This window comes from Vanellus vanellus, assembly GCF_965231255.1.
Source record: "Vanellus vanellus genome assembly, chromosome: 15".
In the NCBI taxonomy this organism is placed as follows: domain Eukaryota; kingdom Metazoa; phylum Chordata; class Aves; order Charadriiformes; family Charadriidae; genus Vanellus; species Vanellus vanellus.
In genome coordinates this window covers 16,709,169-16,732,183 of record NC_138920.1, presented here as the reverse complement: position 1 = coordinate 16,732,183, position 23,015 = coordinate 16,709,169, and the positions used below count along the sequence as shown (strand labels likewise).

The following is a 23,015-nucleotide window of genomic DNA, read 5'->3' as shown; positions in this document are numbered from 1 at the left end:
TAAAGAGTTACATCATGTTTCCTTCCAGAAGCAACATAACAAATACTAACTCTATTTTGCATTTGGGGGAGGAGAGGGTCTTTGTTTTTTAAACTTCTCTCTCAGTGCAAAAGAGATTAAAGTTATTGGGAAGTGCCAACCTAAAGCAGCTCACCTGTATATGAGAACCTTCACAGCACCAGGCAGAGGCACACAGCTCTACACTACCTGTTCCAGTCTCCAGCTCCATACACAATCAGGCTCAAGAACGGGTCTGCACTACACATGACTGTCCTGCAGCAGCACAGCCACCCCTTGGGACACCTGCACAGACAACTCATTGTTTTGCTCCCCAAAACATGAATGAGAAAAGAGAGAAAAGAAGGAAGGAAGATAACCACAAAATGAGAGTTGACTACCCCTGAAGAGCAAGCACAACGTCGGAACAATGAAATATTCTCCCTGAGCTACATGCAAAATTAGAACATGCCTACACATTAACATAGCACAACTGCTGAAACAGACAGTTGAAAAGCATATTAAATGTGAGCTTTAGAAAACATATCAAGAAAGTTCAATTTTTAGCAGCAGACAGACAAAACAATCATTTGTAATTCAAACCCTGACTCTAAGCACTATCCTGTTTGATTCCTAACTATGGAAAGTCTGAACCTTCCCTCAAGTATTGAAGCCATAATGAAAAAAAAATTCATACAAAGCTGCATTCATATCTGTCCCTGTTTAAATAGTTCTTTTATACTGCACTCATATTTGATACGCAGTTATTTCCAATGTATACAGTTTGTAACATGTCTTTAAGTTAGGGTCTACCACTGATGAACTTTGTTATTGAAATTTCTGTGCAGAAATTCACGAGTAATACAGCGTGCAGGCAAGTAATTTTTGACTGAACATTTAACACCTCTCCAGCCTTCTTGAGAATTCTTTAAAGAGGGAGATGGAGCTGCTCTCTCAGCTTCTCTCCCCCCACCCAACTAGAGATTCTTTTCCAACTCAATTAGCTAAAAAAGAAACTCACTAACCCAAAACTATACCCAAGCTGGCATTAAGTGGATTTTCAGTGAAGTTCAGAAAGCTCATTGGAGCTAACTTGATTAAGAATTAAAAAGAAAGTCCCATTTATTTCACGCTTCTAAACAAAGTCACTGTAGGGCTGTAACAGCCTCCTCTCTCCATACATACATTAACCGTCTCTCAGTTGGTTCATTCATTGCAACAGAAAAAAGGAAGGGCCGACAGCCACATGTGTAGAAAAAAAGCATTTCTTTCTTTTACTTTCCAAAACTTATATTTTAAATATTTAGATACAGATAAGTATCATAATCTCAAACTTCAATGCATAAGGATGCAAACGGTCTAGGAATCAGACCAGAAATGACTACCAGGTACTAGAAGAAAGCTCGACTTGTACCATGGTACCTAACTTCTCTAATTAAATTCAGCAACATATTTAAAGTAAGGATGAAAAATAGCTTTCTGTTTCAAGTTTATCACACGTGTTTTTGTTCCACAAATGGATGAACTGCTATTTGACACCAAACAGCTAGTAAAAATCACTGGAAACGTTCAATTAGAAAAAGGTGACAACAAAACTTGGCCATTTTAAATTTCTCTCTGCCTTCTTTTTCCTAGAAGGTCTGATCACGTGTACTCTAAAATCATATTCACTATTAAAAATGCATTCAAGCATTCTTTCCAACTCTCTCATTAAAAAACTAATTAAAATTAAAATTAATTACTATTTTTGTTAGAAGTTGGAGGCTTAACTGAATCCTGAAAGAGGCTCATATTTTAGTTTGAATTAAACAATTCACCACAGGTCCAAATGAAGGATTAACAAAATTGAGTTGGATTGATCCTTATGCCGAAAAGACGTTCCCCTGACTAGTACAATGGTCATCCCATGTGTTCTTGTTGTGGAGACCTTCCCAGATCTCTCCTGTTTGTGAGAGTGTTTGGATGGAAAAGGTCATTATGATATGATGTAGCTGCATGATTCTACACGGTGCCACCTTTGCCTCTCGCTATTTGTACTTCCATTTGCTAATGGCACTTCCGTTTACAAAGTGTTGTGCTTTAGGGTTTTTTGTTGGGTTTTTTGTTTTGGTTTGGGGTTTTTTGTTTTGGTTTTTTTTTGTTGTTTTTTTTTTTTTTAAATTAATAAAACTTGCAAAATCATGCACTGGAATAAAAAGTGAAGACCTCTGGCCACGTGACATGTCAGAAAAACACAAATCAGTCTTTTTTTCTAATGCCTTCCTCTTCCTTCTTTTTTTGAAACATGGCTTCACTTAGCAAAGACTAAAGAAAAAAAAAATCAGAATAATAAAGGAAGAAGAATAAAAAAAATTTTTTAGCCTTTGCAGATGACTCTGATCATCTGCATAACTCCTGAGACATACAGCTTTGTTACTAGGGAACATCTACATCCAAAACACCCAAGCCAAAAGTTTCCTGTTTTGTTAACAGTTTTCACTGGTAAATCTAGATTAATAATATTTATAGGAGCTTGACTTCCCAATGACAGAGTTAAAATTTTCTGCAGATATAGCAGGCCTCTTCAGATTACTGTTCTGAGGAAATAGTCCAGCAAATCATCACCTCTGACAATCGTACCTCGCAGGCAGCCACTCAAACAGCAACATACCTAGGTGTCACCCTCTCTCCGGATAAATGCTCCATTTCTCAGGGACTCGATTCATGGAGCATGTGACATACTGAAAGACTTCATCCACAGTTAGCAAGCACCTAACATGAGCACCATAAAAAGGTATGCCCATGGTTGTCACTGGGCATATCAGCGTGCAAAAATGAACTCTTGTGTATCTGTGAAACACAAAACCCAGAAACTATCCTTACAGATCACAAGTGACAACATCTCTCTCTCTGATTCAAATACCGAATGTAAAAACAGATAGGTTCAAGTTTACAGATTTTGCTCGTTACCCACAACGTAGCTCATGGTCAATTCAGAACCATTACTAAAGAACCTAGACCTTTAGTAAGTTCTTTTCTTTAGTAGCTGAGACATGACAGAAGAATTAATGGATGTATGATCTTGAAATTGCATGGACAATGCCCCTTTTCAGTTTCCTGCGGAAATTCTCTTATTAAAGTAAAAAAGTAACTGAACTTTATTTCCAGAGAAAAAAAAAAAAAAACAAAAAAACAGTTTGGGTCAGGGAGAACTGTTAAGCAGCAAAGAATCACCTTCAATACACATACATGCTGGTGTTCAAAAGAAATGTCCAAGCCTGAAAGAATAACCAGAGGATTGATGCTTCTGGTGTAGGAAATCAAAGTCCTCACAAACATCTCTAGAAAAGAGGGTTATTATTCATAAAGTTCCAACATCTGACAAATTTTCAAATCCTAACCAGATTTGCCAGGAAAGTTCACTAAGAGGTTATCTTAATGTCAAAGCAGTTTGTGCCTTAAGCTCTCAAGCACATACTCATTTGTGGCAAAATGCTGCAAACATTTGACATGGCCAAAAGAAAAAAAATCAGATGGCAATCATAAGCAGGCTGTGCCATATTAGCAGAAGAAAGCTCTATAACAGTACCCCTCCTGTATTGTCAGAAAAGATTCTGTCGCAACAAAAAGGAAAGCAAGTGTCTGTAAGGTTATGCAAGTTGATATCATACACACCACAAAAACCATATAAAGCAAAGGGGAGTCAATGCTCTACAGATAATTGGATCAGGCTATACGGAGACCCTGGAATGACAAAACCTTTATAAAAGAATGAAGTTTCTAAGATTTTCACAATACAAAAAGGCTAATATACTACAGAGGCAGCTGGAGAAAAGGATAACTGCCTATACAAACTGCAGGAAGAACTTTCTGCAAAAGCAATATATATGACAGGGTCCCTTATTGCAGAAAAAGAAATGATAACCTGGTAGGGATATCAACGCTGTCCAACAATCCACCATTCCTCCTCTTTTGATAACTGACCCACCTGGAAAAGTTCTCATTCTATAGGAATGAAAGGCCATGAAGAGGGAAGAACCTAACAAAACCTAGTCCACTGCAGCTCCAGGAAAAACCGTGTAATTAAGGGAATCTTCTCTAACACAAGACAACTTTCAGCAGATTTAGAATTATTTACATACCTCAAAGAAGAGCATCTGTAATAAACCATCAGACATGTAGCAGCTCACAAAGCTGCTATACACCAACTCATGAGAAACAGTGATTACAAATAAAGATGAATAGCAAATGGCAACACAACTGTGGATTAGGTGTTACTGAAAATACATTATTTTGTACCTGATGAGAGATGTGCACCATCACATTAGATGCACTGTCCTAGTTTAGGTGCTTAGAACCTCAGGTGACATGTGCTGCACAACAAATCCAGAAAAATCCACTTGAATTTCCTTGCCAAAGTCTTTGACACTGTCAGCGATCCAGGCTCCTGAGCTTCATGAACAAATGTAGCTGGTTTGTCACTTCTATAAAGGCGTCTCAGCTCCACAAGGACAACCATAGCACTTACGGAGAAGTCTACACAGTGCAGGTATCAACTCCTACAAACCAGCTAGCTGAAAATGAACCACCACTGTCTGTGACTTCACCTGCTCCAGAAGCGCTTGCGCTGCACTGCCACGGAGGTCTGTACGAACGCGAGTTAGTAGCAGATACGCTCCCTGCTGAGTTGCAGGTCTCCAGGCCATAGAAGCGCCAGGCGGTGCTAGAGCTGTCCAGCACGCCAGAGCAACGCGAGACACCGTACCGGATTCCCTCACCTCTTGTTTCAGAGTAAAGGGCACCCTAAAGCAATGAACGCTGAGGTTTTGCACAGAACTGTATTGAGAGCGCACAGCACATGCTATGCCGAACACATCTTAAAGGTGGCTGTTAAATGTTCAGCACCTGTTGTGCTTAAGGTGAGCTGCAACTTGGCATGAAAAAAACATGACTGTCAGGTGTTGCTCCAGAGCATCTCTAATACAGAGCACTCGGAGTCTCTCCTGACAGGCACTAAACTTTACACCGTAGTAAAGACTGGCATGGCACAGAGTTTTGGACAAGAACTTCCTACAAAAAGCACATCACTCCTTTCACTTTTCAACTCACGTCACGCTGGAATAAAGTCAAATTTTACCCAGACACAATGCCTAACAGTTTTGGTACAGCATTAGTTTACTACAGCATTCCACTCCGTTTGCCTACCATCACTCTCCCCACACGCCCAATCTGCACACACAGACCATAACTAACGGTTGCTGCCTGTGAAATATTAATTCTTGAACAGCTGAATTACAATTATTGCCAACATAGATGAAAGATACATTCTCAAAAATCACCAAGAATCCTGACTGCAGTGCACAGAAAATGTATTTTGTACAGACCAAGTACACAAGTTCACATCAGAAAACTGCTTTTGTTTTTTCTTACTAGAGACAAAAGACAAAACAGACCCAACTTCATAGTGAAAGCTTTGGCTTATTCTCACTATGCAAGAATTCCGTTTCAAACTATGGAACTCAACTGTACTGTGTAAAAAGTGAACTAGTGAATCATTTGTAAAGTATTGATCCACAAGTCTCTTAAGAATATAGTTAAAGCAATAATGTCATGCTGGAGTGCCAAAAATCCACTGTATTTAACAGTGATCCCATATGGAAAAAATCTTACCTGCTCAGTTGAAAAGGTGTGCAGGAAGTGTTCTGGGAAACATGTCATTTTATATAGAAACAATTGACAAATGCTTCAACAACAATGCGATTTAAAACTATTCTGACTTTTCCAGAAAGCTGTATTCCTTGAAAGTGTGTTAACATTCCTTTTGTAGTCAAGCATACGAAGCCAAAACACCAGAGTACTCTGTCAAACTGCAACCCAATCATCACACAAATCTGTCTTTAGTCTGATGCGGAAAGAACTAAGAAAAACACTATCAAGAGCTAAACCAATTACTTTAATTATTGATCTCGAAGTGATTCAGATTTAGCTCTGCCATTAATTTCAGTACACTGGCATCAAACAATAATGCAGTTATACCAAAATCAGACTTGTTTTTGAGAAAGGAAGACACAAAATAAAGTGTCACTAATTCTTTTCATCTGTTACTCTAAACTCAACTAGTCTTCATTTCTGGCAAACAGTTTGTCTGTACCAAGGCATACCAACATCAGTGCTGTTCAAGCACCCAATGAAATGGGAACAGGCAGGCTACTTAGCATTTGCCACAGTCTGCACGCAAATACTTAATGAGGAGTAATGCATTAAATCCATGTTATCTTCCTTCAAAAAGCAATACCCTAAAACAACTAAGTATATAAAAACCTGTGAAAAATGCATTTCTTTAATTTGTCCCCACAGTGACTGCCCTGCTCTAGGTATACACCGTCTGTAATTTTAGCAGTGACAAAACCCTTTGCTGATGCCACCTTTTCACTTGGAGCTGTGGAGACCCGACGTTAGACAGTTCCACCAACTGACAGCTACCCAGCGCAGCCTCAGTGGAAACGTTCCCTTCAAATCCTCCTCTGCAGAAACAGCCTGCAATTTTACGACTCTCACTGCTGATCCAGAAGTTATTCTTCTTTGAGAATATGCCAAACACTACACCTCAAATACAAACTATCACCCTGGACATGATATTACATGTCATTTGGCTGATAGCAACATTTATTAAGTAGCACTGCTTTTTCAGTTAGTCTGAACACAGAAATAAAAGTATTTTCACACCTGTAAGCTTGAATGCAGAAAGCTTTTAAACAAAATCATGTCTAGTTTTGATTTTTACTAACCATCAAGTGTACAGTCCTGAGTAATGACTAAGCTTAATGACTGGGTATGACTAACACTTATAAATAATTAGTGCCTTCTCTCCCCCTCCCCCATGGAGGAGAGGGAAGGAAAGAAAACCAAATGATACGGTGGAAAAAAGGAAGAATGAAAGAAAATAAGAGGTTGAAGTTCACGGCATGAACACTTGCCTCCTCTTCCAGTCCACCCTTAATACCACAGCAAACATGACTGCACATCTGTTTATTAAAAACTAACAGCTCCTCAGTCTTCTCTATAAACTTCTGCACAGTTTAGCCATTCTCAGCCTTCCTACTGCAGATCTCTTCTTCTGACCTCCTCCACCGATCCCTCAGCAAACACTCTTCTGGTCACCTCCACTGACTCTTTCGCCACAGGTGCTGCAGCTCCTCAGCGCTGCTCCTTGGAGTCGGTACTTCTGACTCATGGGAGTACAACTGGTCCCACTCGCTGCACCACCACTTACCCGAATGTGCCTGATGTTATTACATTCTGAGAGAGGCACTAAATCTAACCCTCCCCTAGAGAAATATTTGATTAATAAACTGAAGGAAGGTGTGAAGACAGCTTACTACAGCCTTGCTGCCCCCTCAAACCATTTAAGAAAGACTAGAGCTTGGCACCACACCTCATTGCTTAGCTTTTGTTTATACTCTGATACCTAGAGCACACATTTTTCAACCAAATCTATACTGCTTGTCTGCACAGAGTCTATCCAGCATGTGCTTTATTCTGTACAAAAGTACTGTGATGGCTTTTAATAGTTCAGCTACTCTCGAAGCATATATTAATCAAGTTATAATGATAAGTTAGACCATTTTTACTAGAGAGATTTACTTGATTCTGTACAAATCTTAGAATAGTCATGCTAGCCATGTAGAATACTACTACATACTGAGACAAGTTTTATGTCACTAGTTGTCTACGTACTGCTTACAATGTGTTTCTGAAAAAAATATTTTAGTAATGCATTTTAAGGAAAAAAAGCATCAAAATTAAAAGGTGCATGGTGTTCATAATTTGCAGTTCTAATTCATAAATGGAGTTCTACACTGACAAGAAGTTACCCAACTTTTATCAATACACTTTTCTAAATCCCACAAAAAGAGCTTGGCAACTGCACTAAATCCTCTACAAATACACAGTAAAAGGACTGTCCCAGGGTAAAAGGATTTATAACCTATTTATGCACTTTGCTGAGAATCAGCCTTTTATGATCAAAATGTAACTTTCTGATCACTGGTAATACAAGTACAGAAACACATCTTTTTAAAATGTTATTTCTAGTCCGACAACAGTTCCAGAGCCAAAGATTATCTACATTTGTACAGTGCCTTAAGACAGCTCTGTGAGGTGCTGAACTGCCTGTACAGATCTCACAGCAGAAACAGAACACAGCTGTAACAATTCCTTTTGATTATCACGTCTTTCTTGACTATTGATAAGCTATAGCATCATATAATGATGATAATCAAGGTTTTGTTCTCACCAGAAAAATATTCTCTATTTAAGAAACCTTTAGTTAAAGGCACAAATAAAGCTTCAAGGACAATTACTGAAGTTTACATTAAGTATAATACTAAAGACAACTGAAGAAAATTACTCCAAGACAGAAGGCTTTGTGGTAAAAACTTGGCTCTTAGTTCCTGAGACACCTGTACCTCCAGAAGACAACCAGCATTTCTGGAAGGAAATCACCACAGAACAGAACCAGGGTAAAAGTTTCCAGATTAAACTGAGGTAAAACTGTCCTAAAAGGTTATTTTAATAAATAAATAATCTTTTGGTCTATTTATGTGTCCATTGTCTCAATGAAAAAAAAAAAGCCTCATCTGCTTTGAAATATGGGTGACCACACAGTCCTTACACCTGTTTTATTACAGCCTAGTCTGTGTACAGTTTTTATGCTTCTCTCAATATTTGAGCTGGAAATGGGACCACTTTGCCGCAATAATTTACTGGTACAATCTCCAGAGTGGACACAACCGTATCGTTGTAAAAGATGCTTATTGTATAAGCTATATTCCTTCTCTTATGAGGAAGCAGTATGCAAGAGGGCTGACACCACTGAAACTGTATGTATCCAGACAAGAAAGGTTTTACAACTTCCAAGAAACCTGTATCAGTATAAATACACTACAGCTTCTTGCATTTAGGCAAGACCACAACTGGTTTAAAAACAAATTCAAGTTAATGCATTAACAACCTATAACGACACAAAACCAAAGCCTGAACATCCCCACAGCCGCTGCCTCTGTAAAACAACTGCGTGTGGCCTGTCAAAGGGATGGAGACATACTGAGGCTTCGCTCCCAGAAGTGCACCAGGGAAACTTCGGCAACCTTCACAGATCACGCAACTATTTGTACACAGGAACATCCCTGTGGCTGTGCACAGAAAAAGGCCTTTGTAACTTATGAGCGCCACGTATTCTCTCTCAATTTTGGCCTTCCTTCACACACAGCTTTACAGTTCATAATACAACTGGAATAGCTGTCTACTAAGTACACTAAAAATTCCTCTCTATCATTGTCTTCAGTTGTGAGAAACACAATTTTCAATTTTTTTTCATCCCACTACCTATTCAAATTTCCTTTCACAGGAGATAATACACCTCATATAAAAAAAAAAAAAAAAAAAGTTAAACTTGCTAACACTTACTGTCTTCCACCTGGCAAAAGCCTTCTTTTTAACATCAAGCAAAGACACCAAACTCAAGGAGCAGATTCAGACAGATAAATGGAGTTATAAACATTCGTAAAGTTTCAACACAGAGAACAATCCTGACAAGAGTAGTTATTTTCAGGTAAAAATGCTGATTTCAAGTATTTCTGACAAAAACTGCATCCAGTAACAAAGTTTAACGTGCGGTGTTCTTAGTGACTTCTACGTCTAGTTCCTACCAAGCAGAATCTTAGTATTTGATCACGCAGTTTTTATGAGAACGGAAAGCTAGAAAGAAAGCTTTCCACAAGCAAATCTCTTCTCTTTGCTAAAACTCACTCAGGCTAATATCAGTATTTTCAACTGTGTTCCTGAACTACACTTCATACATTTTTAGGATTCTATTTACATATCATTTCCCAAAACAGAGAAGACAAACAATAGTAAGAGTTTTCATACGCCAAAACATTTCATTTGAAGAGAGTTTGTGATACCTCGTAATTTGTTTATCTGTGCCCAAAACTGTTGCATTTTCATCTCAGATTGCTAACTTTGCTGCAGCATCCTGTGTTAGTAAATGATTCAAGTCCTGGGCAGCATCCAAATTTGTGGCCCTCAAACCAAGATGCTGCATTTTAGAAGCAACCCACATAGATTTCCAGAGATGGAAAACTCATTTAGCTCACTGAACATAGAAACACCATGTAACTTCTAGAGTAGCAGAGTGCAAAATGGCTCAAAAGAAATAAATCACTCACTTCTGGTCATTGACCAACCACCTTGAATGTAAGCCTAGTGATATCCAAAAAAAACCCAGAAACACCACAATTTGAAGTGTAGATAGGTATATGAAACAAATCCATATATGCTCTTCCAAAGGCTGTTGGGAACAACAGTATTTTCCATACAGAACCGAACAATATGTAGTCAGTTAATAGCCTTCATAGCTTAACGGAATCACAATTATACACCCGTTAGATCCCATCACTTAAAGAGACGCCCTTATCAGATGTACAAAACGAGGCATTGGTTTGCCTCATGACACTCAATTTAACAAAAACAACAAAAAAAATCCTATCACACAGCTCTCTGAGTCTTAAGTTCTTTGGGGTACAGAGCTAAGCATGCAGGATTCCTCAATTATGAAAGTTGCAATAAGAACAAACACAACTTTCAGTCTGGTGACATATGGCAGATCTGATGTAGCAGATTTCAAATAAAGCAGAATGTTCCTTTTGCTGATGCAGGATTTGAACATAAAATCCACCCCTCACCCAGAAGAGTTCTGCAGAAGAGATCCACAGTTATCTTTCAGAAAGAGAGATACCACTTTATGTGCCAAGTATAGGACTCGCAAGCTCTAATCTTGGCAAAATATCGATTCCCTCATGGCCTTGGGCAAGTCAGAACTTCTCTAACTTGCTCTTTCCCCCAGCTCTAAAACCAAGTTCATACTACTTTATTTACCAACCACACAGGCATGTTGCAAGGATTAAGTTTTGTAAAATGCTTTGAAAATAAAACATGCTATAAGAAACCTCCTATTATCATTGTGCATTACAGACATTATTTTTAACAAAATACAGCCATGCCAACACAGTTAACAGGCATAATATTGGCAGCACATGCAACATACAGGAAAACTAAAATCAGGATATGTTTGAACTCGCTTGCTAGTCAGTGAGAAATAGAAACAACTACGTGCCACTACTTCACAGTATTTCTTCTGTTCCTTTCCATATTTCTTCTGTTACAGAAATCTGTAGATTTCCTCATCTATCTATACTCCTTGTTACTTTAGGCGCTTCTGGGGTTCATGTTTCAAGTGCAAAGTAACCCAAAGAATGCCCCATTCAGTATGAAAAAGTAACACAAATGGTTTTATGATTAAAAGATTGACTGGTTCTTCCCAGCCTGCTGCCTCTTCTCCTTTTTCTATCTGCTCTCTTTTGCCCGACAGCCTAGCACCCCAACTCCTTACTGAAGAAAACTGAACTGCTCCTGCAGCAGTTATTTTTCAGTGACTCCAGCTCCAAAAAGTATGACTGCTCAAGTCAAAAGGACCTGAACCCATGCTTTAAATTAAGCAGGTTCATTAATTTAAGTTAAATTTAAGTTCAGGTAGTTTTCCCATCCTAACGCCGCTATAATCAAGGCCTAAGTGAGAATCCTTCTTGGATACCTAACACAAGCTAAAAATTGTCAGTTTCTACAAGACTTCAGCTTCCATTTAACACCAAGTGAAGCTTCCAGGCTCTAAAGGCTGTGAAGAAAACCTTGAACATGCAAAAAGATGTAGTCCATCCTCCAGGGACTGCAGATGTTTAGCACCAACGTTCCTCCAGGTACCCTTTACTTCTAGAAAAGCACCAACAGTAAGTTTAAACCAACTGTAGAGGCTATTTGCATTAGTACTGTTCAAAACTCTGGAACATACAATTTTTAAAGGAGCCCCGCCAGTTTCAAAGGTGGGAAATGGCCCATCTTGTAGTCACAAGTCAGAGATGCCTCCAGAAAGCAAGCCATGAAGAAGTCCAGTCTCATCCCCTACCATCAGCTACTGGCAGATCCAACTGAGTTTTGTGAAAGTAATAAAGAAAATCTGTGATAGCAGTTTTGCCACAGCTGCACAACTGCATTACTGACTGGTAGGGAGAATACTGGTCATGGTCATAGAAGTAAAAAAATTATATAAAAACAACCTCTCCTATCTGCTACCTTCAAACAGGACTGAGTGTCACAGAGTCTTGTTTATTCAGGAAAAAAAGAAGGAGTTTTTATGATCAACCTAGCAAATTTTCCTAAGTCCTAACATTCACTCAGAAGGTAAAAGAAAAGACGGGGACGGGGGAAGTGAAGGTTTCTAGATTTCAGTTTCACCTAAGCTAGTAGAGAAAACTGTCCAGCCCTACAAGCTCTATATTGTTCTTACTGTATAGCTACAGCACTCTCTCCAAGCTGCTCCTTTGTTTAAGCAGGCACCTTAAAAGCTTACTATGAGATGCATAAAAATAAAGCAGAAGAGAGTAACAACATAAAGCATCTGCAAGAACAGAAACCAAATCTTTGAACCCTCAAATTGACAACACTGCTAAAGTAAGCATAAGCTCATAGATGACGGTTTTGGAATTGGATTATAGCATTGCTGGAGAAGATAGTATTTTGAAAAGTGATTTTTAAGTGCACAACTTTTGTCATTTTACAAGTTCATTCTACCATGTGTCAGTGATGACCTCTAAACACTTCATGAACTCTTACATTGCAAAAGATTAATCTTGGGGCATAATCTCAATTACAGTTTTCTGCAGACTTTTTTGAGCATCTGTAACACCAGAACACTGACTCAATGCTTTAACAAACTCATCAATTTTCCTACCTCGTACCATATTATTGTACGCAACACATTTCACATTATTGCTTGAAGTACTCTGAAACAAAGAACTTCATATAACTTATTTTCAGTCACAGTTTCAGAAGATGTCGCATCTTTAAAGTAGCATTGTACAAAGAGAAACTTGTGTTCTCGCCCCCTAGAAAATTATAAGACAATATTTTCATGTCTTTGCTACAAAGCTATAAATAAGGTTATTTTTGAACTTTCATTACCCAGATCTGTCCAACTGGACCACAAAGTTCCAAACACAGGCTCCTGAAAAAAATATTAAGCGCAATAGTCCTCTTCCTCAAAGATGTCAGTGGTGGAAAACCATTATTAATGTACAGACGCTCTGAAGAGTCCAATTTCTTTGAGAAGCAATATAGCAGAATCCAGCAAGGTCACAACAACTACGGCCCATTAGCTCTTCAAACACCTCTAATTTCATCAGTCAATGTTTGTTGCACAATTGCCTTGATGCAATACAAAGCATTATTCTAAAAGTAATATATTTTAAAGAGCGTTAATCAAGCTATTTTCCACATGCTCTACATAAGAGAACATTAGAAACCTTCAAGGTTTCTAATTTTCCAGTTCCAGGTTAATAACAGTTACTGACATTTTATATCCTGCTTTCCATACATGTGAAACTGTAACTGTATTTTGGAGAGCTAGCAATAATAATTCAGGGTAAGAAAATAACTGCTGCTTATTGGTCAAACCTTGTGTAAGAATTTTCTTTCTAAGTGTTTGTAAATCTTGGTGTAAAAAGCAACATGTGCAGTGTATGATCTCAAGCTATTTCACGCACTTACAAACTCTTATTAGCCTACACTACTAACTTTTAAAAACATACACTTGTGCATGCAAATTTGATGCATACAGTAGATGCACAGGATACAAGCACTGCAGGTGCAGCTTCATACTACCAAACTGCCTTTAAAAATCTGGCCTATGATGCTGTAATTTGAAATACAATTTCAAAAGCGTAGTCATCTATTCTCCTTTCACTATGAATGTATACATACTCTGCTAAAGATTAAAGCAGTTGGATGGGGCTAGACTTTCAGAGGTGCTCAGCCCCTGCACCTGTGAGATGTTTGCAAGAGCTCAACATCCATCAGTTCTTAAGTGTGCTGTAAGAAATGCTTTATGCAAAACATTTTCAAAGTTGGCTACTTTCACAAGGTATAAAAATGTAAACCAAAGCAATTTAAAAAAAATCCGTTCCACCAAAAAAAAATCCTATCTAATATTAAGTCTGTCTCATCATGCAAGAGCCCAATTTCCAATTTCTATGTATTCAGTCATGCATACTTGCGTATTTTAAGAGTCATGCTATTCTTTTGAAGTTATAAATATTTTTAAAGTGTAGGACAGACAAGAAAAGTGCTTAATAAAAAAACTCAAGTGTTTAGAACCTATATTGTTTTACTTTGATCTATTGAGACCTCCAAAGAAGCAATTTATGGTCCAATTATGCTTAAGGACTGGCAACGTTGCTTTTAAGAGCAACACATTTCAGTATGCTATGGCAGTTTGAAAATATCAGCTACCTGGAAAAAAGGTCCCACTGGACTCAACAGCAGTATTTTTCCCATAATCAGGTTTATAACGCAATATTAGTGAAAACGTAGGTATATATGGCAATAGACTGTAAATCTGAAAAATCTTTTGATACACTGTGGCAATAAATAAATAAATAAGGCTTTTCCAGCCTATCAATTTACAAGCTTCAAATTAAGCACTGGGATTTCAAGGTCTGAGTTTTACTGATATTTTTAAAATCAGGAACGTGTGTCAATTCAAATTACTCATAGAGGAAATAATCCTCTACACAAAAAAATGAGGACTATTTATGCCAGTTAGAACTTTGATACACAGAATGTCTGACAGACTTCAAACTACATGGCATCACATACCATAAATAGTATATTACACAAAAAGATGGTGTGTACTAACAGAGTATGGTCTCTGATCTACCTTACATGACAGATCCATTGCTTTAAGGTTGGTTAGAAGTTTCAATAAATGTATTTTTACAAAGACCAATTGAAATGGATGATACACAACCACCACTGATTTCATTCGGTACTAGCAGTAAAATTTAATTAGCTGTTCTTTGTATACTGCCCTGAAAACACTGAATAGTAAGAATACAGCTCTTACTATATATTATTAAAAAGACAGGGGACTGTGTAGGTTCACATGAGTATTTTCAGATAAAAATGAAACTGCATGCAAGTACAAGCCTGGTTCAAAATAACGGCAAATATATAACCTTAAATCTCCAAACCTCGGATATTTAAGGAGGGACAGTTCTCGGGAAATAAATGCTTCTCATCCTGCTTTTTACTCACCCACTGAGTTCAGGACTAGATTCCTTGTCCAGAGATGCTCAGCACTAAGCATGAGACTAGCTACTACAAAAGCTGCAACCCTAGACACAACAGGGTGAGGTAAGGACATAGGAAGACTGCCTTTTGTATCAGAACTCCAGTGACTAAAAAGATCATCATAAGCTTTAAATCTGTGAGTTTTTAAGTCAGACTTTGAAGGTATTTAGAGCAAAAGAAGGTAGTTTTCCTGTGTTGTATCTGCTGCTTCTCTATTCATGAGAGCTCTATGGTACTGGGGGCATGCAGGGACAGAGAGGGAACTGAACAGCACGCGAAGGTTATACGAACTACTGACAAAATCGCCTTAAAAGTCAAAATACCTTACGTGAAAATGAAATAGCAACATTTCATTTGATAATATTCTATTGTCATGCTTTGGCAGTTTGCAGCTTCATCTCACATTGTACAAAAATACCAGACAGAATTATTTTCAAATTATTACTGCTGAAAAGACGTTTTGGTCACCCGAAATCATATGCTAAGTAGTGGAATGCTACTATTCTACTACTCAAAACCAGACGATTCTCATTGTTGAATGTAATGCCTTTTCCACAATTCACAATTAAAGAGCAAGAAATCTTATTTGGATACCTTCCTTCCTGCAAGAAATACACTCCCAAAATAAAACCCTTCAATCCTCTTTCTTACCTGGTGGTAACTGAAAATTCTGAATGTTAGTTGGATTCTGAGGTGGCTGAGGCAAACGAGGTGCTAAAACTGTAGGAGTCAAAGTTGCTCTGATTCCACTCGTAGTTGCTGTTGGAGTCCTTGGCAGACTTTGTGCCACCGTATTGGCAGTGCCTTTAGCCATTCCTGTGGGGGTGCCAGGAGCTGCAGGAGGTATCCCACCAGGATTGGGAGCAACATTGGAGAGCCCAGCTTGCATAGTTTGCCCAATAATCATGTTACCCCCTGTAGTACTGGGCTGGCCACCAGTAGCCAGCGTCTGCTGCTGGGATACTGCCTGGACTATAGTTTTAGGAGACTCAGATTTGATGACCTGTGTGGTGGGAGCTGCTGGCACAGTGGAACCAGACTGGCTGTTCACAAGCGATGTCTGGAGGGAAACTCCAGATCCTACAGTGGCTGTAGCAACAGCAGGAAAACTCCCCACACTGATGGTTGAATTGATCACAGTATTGCTCCCATTTTGAGTGGCTGCACCAGCTGCAGCTACTGTGGGTCCTGCTGTGTGAATCGGTGGCCTTACAAGTGTTACTGTAGGCGCCCCAGTTCCAATGCTCGGTGGTGGCTGCGAGGAGATAACTGTGGGCGAGGAGGAAGATGCAGAGGACACAGCAGTATTAAGGAAAGAAGTCTGGATGACAGTGTTGGAAGCTGATGGCAAAACAGCATTAACAGTATTTCCTTTCCCCACAGATCCAGGTCCATTGTTAACAAGAGGGGCAACAGCAGGTGCAGAAGCAGGGTTAGCAGTCACAGGAGTCCCAGCGAACGCAGCACCTCCTGTATGGTGAGAGTTCATCACCACGTTACTCCCATTCAAAGTTTGCACTGTTGTGGTCCCGATCTTGCCATTCCTGGTGGACAAGGCAGTTGCCATGGTGCTGATAACCACCGATTTGCCCTGATTGAGGGTCCCTGGAGCAGCAGTGACATCAGATCCTCCTGCTGCTGCAGTGGTGGTGCTGGTGCTCGTTGTGGTGGCTCCATCCAGAGCTGAAGTCTGGGACCTGGTGTTATGATTAATAACGCCCCCTTGCACTCCTCCTGCTCCTGCAAAACAACAACAAGGTTAAACAGAGAGAATGAGCAAGAAGAGAAGTCCACCGAAGACAAAATGTTGTCCCTCATCATCAAGTCTTCTCCATCTCCAAGGCGGCCTGCCTGGAGCCAAGAAAACAGGACAGAGCACAAAGTGAAGGTGGCTTTGAAGACATTACCTTGAAGCCTCCTATTTCCCGCCCAAGACAGACAGATTCAATATTAATTGTAACACCCCTGCTTTCAACACTACAGTAAGACAAAATAAGGAAAACAGATTTGATATGAACCAAGGGAAGGGAGGGCGAAGATCATCTTAGACCTCTTGCCCATTCTAGAGCCTGCCGTCACATTTAGCAGCAGGACTGCAACTGCAAGGAGGGAAAAATGGCAATGCAAGACACATTAATAAGACATATTCCCTATGCCCAGCACACGTTACCCTCTAACACTTTCACCTCCTACAGGGTAAGTCAGTTAGATCAGGAGGTTCAACAACAGCAAAATATGAAAAAGAGAAAGAAAAACATGAGGCTGCCAAGATAAGAAGTACTGCAAGGCCTGGAGCAGGCTACCAGAAGGCCCCTCCACTTTATTACAAAATTTGTTCTTCTGGATCTGAAGTTCCCTCAGCCAAAGGTAGTTAAAAATAAATAAATAAAAAGCAAAGCTGGTTTTCAGAAGGGACAAGATGATGTAGCTCCTTGTCCTGAATAATCCTCATGCCCCTTGATGAGGCCTGGTGTTATCACAAGTACAATCGCACAGAGTCCAGCTCCTGGCCCTAAGGAGACAGAAATGGGAAAAGAATAGCGACAGACAGACACGGAGATGCATGTTATAAGGGTTAAGAAGATCCTCCTAGAAGAGCTTCATTAATCATGACAGAAGGTCTATAATATCTTCTTACACTTCAGCAACAAGAAAGCAAAAAAAAAAAAAAAATGGGGGGAGGGGAGGAATTGCAGGCAAATTCTGGGGAGACATTTTTTTAATTCCCCTGAAAAACAGCTTCCCTCCATTCCCATATAGTGAGCCCTTAGTCCCAGCCTTCACACTATTCCCCTACAATCTTCATAACGCGACGAGGGGGAATATTCCCAGGTAGCTACGAGGGGGTGGGTGGGAGAAGACACTGTACAAGGTGGGGTGCTGTGGCCTGAATTCCCCCCCTTCCTGGGACCCGGTGTTGTGACAACCCCCCCTTCAGGGCAGAGGAGGAATGAGAGGTGTTAGATGCCCCCCTCCAAGCCCCTGGAACAAGGGGGGGGAGAAGAAGAATAATATTCAGGCAGGCAGATATGGGGGGGAAGCATTTTGAGGGACTTCCTCCCCTTGAAATCCCCCCTCGCTTCCTCCTCTACAGGAAATAGGTGTCATGATTAATAACACCCCCCTTGCACTTCAGCAACAGAGAAGGGGGAGGGGAAGGAGCATTTACAGAGACAGCTAAGGCGGCATTATCAAGAGGGAATCCCCCCCATAACCTCCACCCCTGGAAAGGGAAGGGGAGCAGTCACAGGCGGCACGGGAGGCACAGCCGTTACCAAGGGGGTGGGCTCTGCCTCCCTGAGCCCCCGAGATTAACAGAACCCTTGTACACTCCAGCAACAAGGGCAGGAAAAGCAGAGGGGACCGGCAGAGTCACGGACGGGCACTGCCGGCTCATGCTGCGGGGAGGCTGCCCCCACACATGATAAAACACCCTCTAGTAAGCAGAAGCGAGGAGGGAAAATAAAGGGGAGGGAGCAGAGGCGCGGATACACACCGAGGGGGCATGATGAGGGGAGGCTCTCCCCCAGATGATCGATACCACCCTTTGCACTCCCGCTCCTGCCACAACGAGAAGGAGGAGAGAGGGAAAAGGGGGGAAAGCAGTGAGGGAAGGAGGCAGCCGGAGCTGGGGAGTGGGGGGAGGGGAGGGCCCCTCTCCCTCAGAGCCCCCCACCCCTGCCCATGTTACCTGCTTTTGTGATCTCTGGGGCACTCAGTCCCATCTTGCTGCTGCTGCTGCTCTCTGTTTGGGCATTAGCATTGCCTCCTACTACTACTCCTCCAGGGCTAGGGCTAGGGCTGCTGCTGCTACTGCTGCTGCTCACAACATGGTTCCCCAGCAGCCCCCCAGCGGCCCTCAGGGGCTCCTGCGCCTTGTGGTGCTGGTGGTGGTGGCCGGAGGCCGCCAGCTGGGACTCCAGGGAGCCCACCAGGTCGCTCACCACCTTCTCATCCACCTCCGTGTTCAGGAAAACCTCATCCAGCAGATCCGAGCCCGCCGCCATCTTTTTTTTGGAGGGTTCCTGTGAGCTGCTCCCTCCTCCCCCCCCTCCCCTTCCACTCCTCCCTCCCTCCCCCCACCCCACACACACACTCGGCCCCCGCCGACTGCGCAGGCGCAAGCGCCCAGCCTCACATCACCGGCCGGAGAGGGATTCCGCCCGCCGCTGATTGGCCGCCGGCCGCCTATAAAAGGCAGGGCAAATGGCTGCGAGCGCTTAGTTGGAGCCGGGCGGCAGCGGTCCGGCAGCGGCGCGGCGGCTGGGGGTGGGAGGGGGGCGGCGGTGGCGGCGGGCCGTGGTAGTGGTGGCGGGCGAGGCCGGGCGGGCGGAGCGGCGGGGGCGGCCGCCGCGGTTCTTTGTCTGCCTCGGCCCAAAATGGCTGCATGGCTCCCTGCGTCCGGGTCTCCCCCGCCGGCGCGAGTCTGAAGGGCGCCCCACACCTGTGCCAGCTGCTGTAACCGATCCACCGGCCGGGGGGGGCGGGAGGCGGCCCACGCCCAGCCCCGGGCGAGGAGGATCGCGCCGGGCCCCGCGCCTCCCTCCGCCGTTGGCAGAGGCGGGCGGCCCCGCGGCGCGGCCCGCCCGGGGGCGGGGGAGTGGGCCGCAGCCCCTCGGTGCGGGAGGCGGCACCGCCGGCCGGGCCGAGGGGGGGGCGGCCGCCGCCGCCGTGTGGCGGGCGCGGTCTCGGCGGGCTGGCCTGAGCGGCCTGACTCAGCACGCCGCGCCCGGGGAAAGGTGGGGGGCGGGAGGGGGGGGCGGCTACGGTTTCAGAGCTGGGGAGGGGAAAAGGGAGAGGAGGGGGTGGGTGGACGGAAAAAGCGAGGGAGATCCCAATTTTGAACGGTCCACTGGCAGCTGCGAGCCCGGCGGGGGCCCTGCCGCCATCCCCGCCCGTGTGTCACACCCCGCCGCCGTTAACCCTTGGGGGAGAGCCGGGGCGCGGGGGGGCCCGGCCGGGCGCAGGTGGGCACGTCTCGCTGAGCGTCGGCCGTACAGTAGGGAGCTGCACTTTGACCTTCTTGTGCAACCGTCGTAAAGGAAGTAAATATAGTTAAAGTAAAAATACAACCTGCCTTTTAATAAACGCTCCCTTGCCAGGCACTGTTTCCCCAGAACATTGAACTATTGGGACAATATTAACTGAAAGATAAATCGTAGCATGTAGTAAGTTTTAAGCTTAAAATAGCACATCTTATTTCAGTATTATAAAAGAAGCTTTTTGCCCTTTGGCATTGGGAATGGGTGCGATTAGAGGCTGCAACTGGTGCAGTGGGGCTGACCCGGCACCTGCTAATGGTGATGCCCGACATGGCCTGGCCTGACAGTGGCTGACTGAAGGCTGCGCAGGTGGAGACTCAGAAGAGTGAGAGCCATAAGTTACCTGTGAGAAGGGATTGCTTTAAATAGGTCAGAGACAAAGTATTCCCTACTTAGGGTTGCCCAAACATGGGTGTCGACGCTTCCCTCATCACATATTTGTGGTGATCGTTTAACTTGTCGTACTGTAATGTGAATTAAATGGCTCTGCTTGCTAGTTGGCCCTGTGAGTGATGGGTGCACTGTCCCATGCCTTACCCTGCCCCGAAATATGCCATCTTGTCTACAAGGGAGAGGCTGTTTGCCAAAAGCTCGCAGGGGAAACATAAAAACTGAGAGGCATTTGTTCTTAACATATAGGCCTCAAATAATAAGGTGAATAAGCATCTTTAAATCAAAAGTCTTATGGTAAGGGATGTTATTGTTTTTCATGTCCTCTCACCTGCAGTAGAGTTCAGGTGCTGAGTAAAAATTAGCACGCTGAGCCCTTCCGAAGGCTCCGATCGCTTCACCAGGTGGCATCCTAGGAGGGACTGCCTAGCTTCTCTGAGAAGCTTTATATTCATCTTTCATTCTTGTTCTCAAATGTTTTGTACTCTGCAGCTTTTCTCAGTCATCATTTGGAACTGAAGGGAGAGAAAGAAAATGCTCTTTCCTTCTCCCTGACTTTTTAACTTTGTAATTTGGCAAAAATTGATAAAATCAATGCTGCAAAGTAGCTGTGATTTTACAGACATCATTGCAGGTCATGTTGCCCATTTCTTACGAGACAGGAATTCTGCCTCAAGCAGGGTAGTCCTGACCAATTTGCTGCTGCCACAGCGGAGCACATTGCTAGTTTTAGCTATGGTGAAATTCTATAAGCAAGATACCAAAGAACTATCTAGAATAGAACTCTGGTCACGTTCCCTGACCAGTGGAAGAGTTAATCTGCATCTGCTGCTCAAATGATTTAATAAGGGTAAGAAAGCTCGACTTGGGCTAAACCAGCTTGAAGGTGCAGAGTGGCTGCAAGTCTTTCCTCCGTGGCATCTGCCTGGGAGTGCAGCTCAACACCGGGCCACAGTGCCCGAGGAGTGACGGAGGAAGAGTGTGACGCGGAAGATGGGTGAAATTACCAAATGGCAGCAGTAGTCAGTGTGAAGGGTCAGAGCAGCCTGTTTTCTACTGCTCACATTCAAGGACAGCTTGAATGTAGTTTACAGTTGCATACAAAACTAGACATAAAAACCTAGAAATGTTCACGTCCTTGTTCTAACACTCTCTTTAGTGTACCATATGGCATATCTACCATATTAGGTAAACAACTTTACAAAATTACAAGAGATTCATTACAACTTCTGCATTACAAGTGTGTAGGATTCATTACTGAATAATTTATCTTTTCATGCTCTCTGCCTCGTTTGACATTGGAAGTAACTTTATGGACTGGATTCTTCAGGACTGGGATTCCAGCTCCTCTGTACTGTACTGCTCACCTTCTGCTGTAAATGGTACAAGAGAACAACTTGCATGAGAATTCTAGTGATGGATTACTGGTGATCACTGGTGGTGGAGTAGAAACGGATTCAATATACAGTGAATGCTACATATTTCACGCATCAGCAATTACATCAAAAGATCTTGCACATCACAGGCACTTATAGATCCTCTCTAGTGTCAAAGAGTAGAAGCTAGCAGGAGCTATACAGGAAAAATGGAGGACTGTCAGTTCCTTTAACCTGCTCCTTTTAGTATATTACTATTTAAAATACTTTCCCCCCCCCCCTAGAACTAGCCTATGTAGATCATGGCACAGAGACTGTCTGTTGAGATATAAGTGTTAATGCAATTCTCTTTGTTTTCTAAAAATGTAGTTAGCCTAGAATTCATCACAGGAGCATCTGACAGAGGTGACAGCAGCTGGATTATGGTGAAAAAGGACATATCAGGGAAACCTACAGGTGGTTTGTGAGGAGAGTCGCTTTTTGTTGTCTGTACACAGCTCCTAGGAGTCTTAACTGACCAGTCAGCATACTAAAGTCCCATCAATAAATAGATGAAAAACTGATAGCGATAGTTTTGACTGGTGTTTTTTTGCTTTCCCTTCCTGCCCCTTTCTCTGCTCCTCACCCAGGAGCTGAAGGTTTAACCAGTAATGCCTTGATTCCACGTGTTCAGTCAAACAAGATGACAGAATCCACACAAATTTTGGTTTCATTCAGAAAGCTCCACTGTCCTTGTAGGCAGTGTCCCACCCCACCTTTCTGCCTTGTACCCCATTTCCATTTTTTTCTGAGGAACACAAGAGCTCAATGGACAATTTGATAACTACAGAGTGCCAGGAGGAGAACAAGGACTGGAACCCTGGTTGAAGATGATGCTTCCTATGCAGAAGCTCCCAGTTGGTAAACTTGAAAGTCTATGTGCTGATTCTTCTGCAAATTGGGTGTCAAATACTCAAAATACTGTTAGTCTTGGTCTTATAATCATCCC

The 23,015-nt window shown here is 42.4% G+C and overlaps 1 protein-coding gene across 1 annotated transcript in view; it reads right to left on the bottom strand.

Annotated features, from left to right (window-relative positions):
• The window catches only part of TAF4 (TATA-box binding protein associated factor 4), a gene marked incomplete at its 5' end in the record, with an annotated part of 39,068 nt that extends 19,842 nt beyond the window's left edge, over window positions 1-19,226 (bottom strand). Inside the window, 2 exons of the mRNA XM_082491204.1 lie at window positions 15,871-16,959; window positions 18,911-19,226. Coding sequence (XP_082347330.1) covers window positions 15,871-16,959; window positions 18,911-19,226 — 1,405 coding nt within the window. The remainder of the gene's footprint in view (window positions 1-15,870; window positions 16,960-18,910) is intronic.
• Window positions 19,227-23,015: the final 3,789 nt, after the last annotated feature.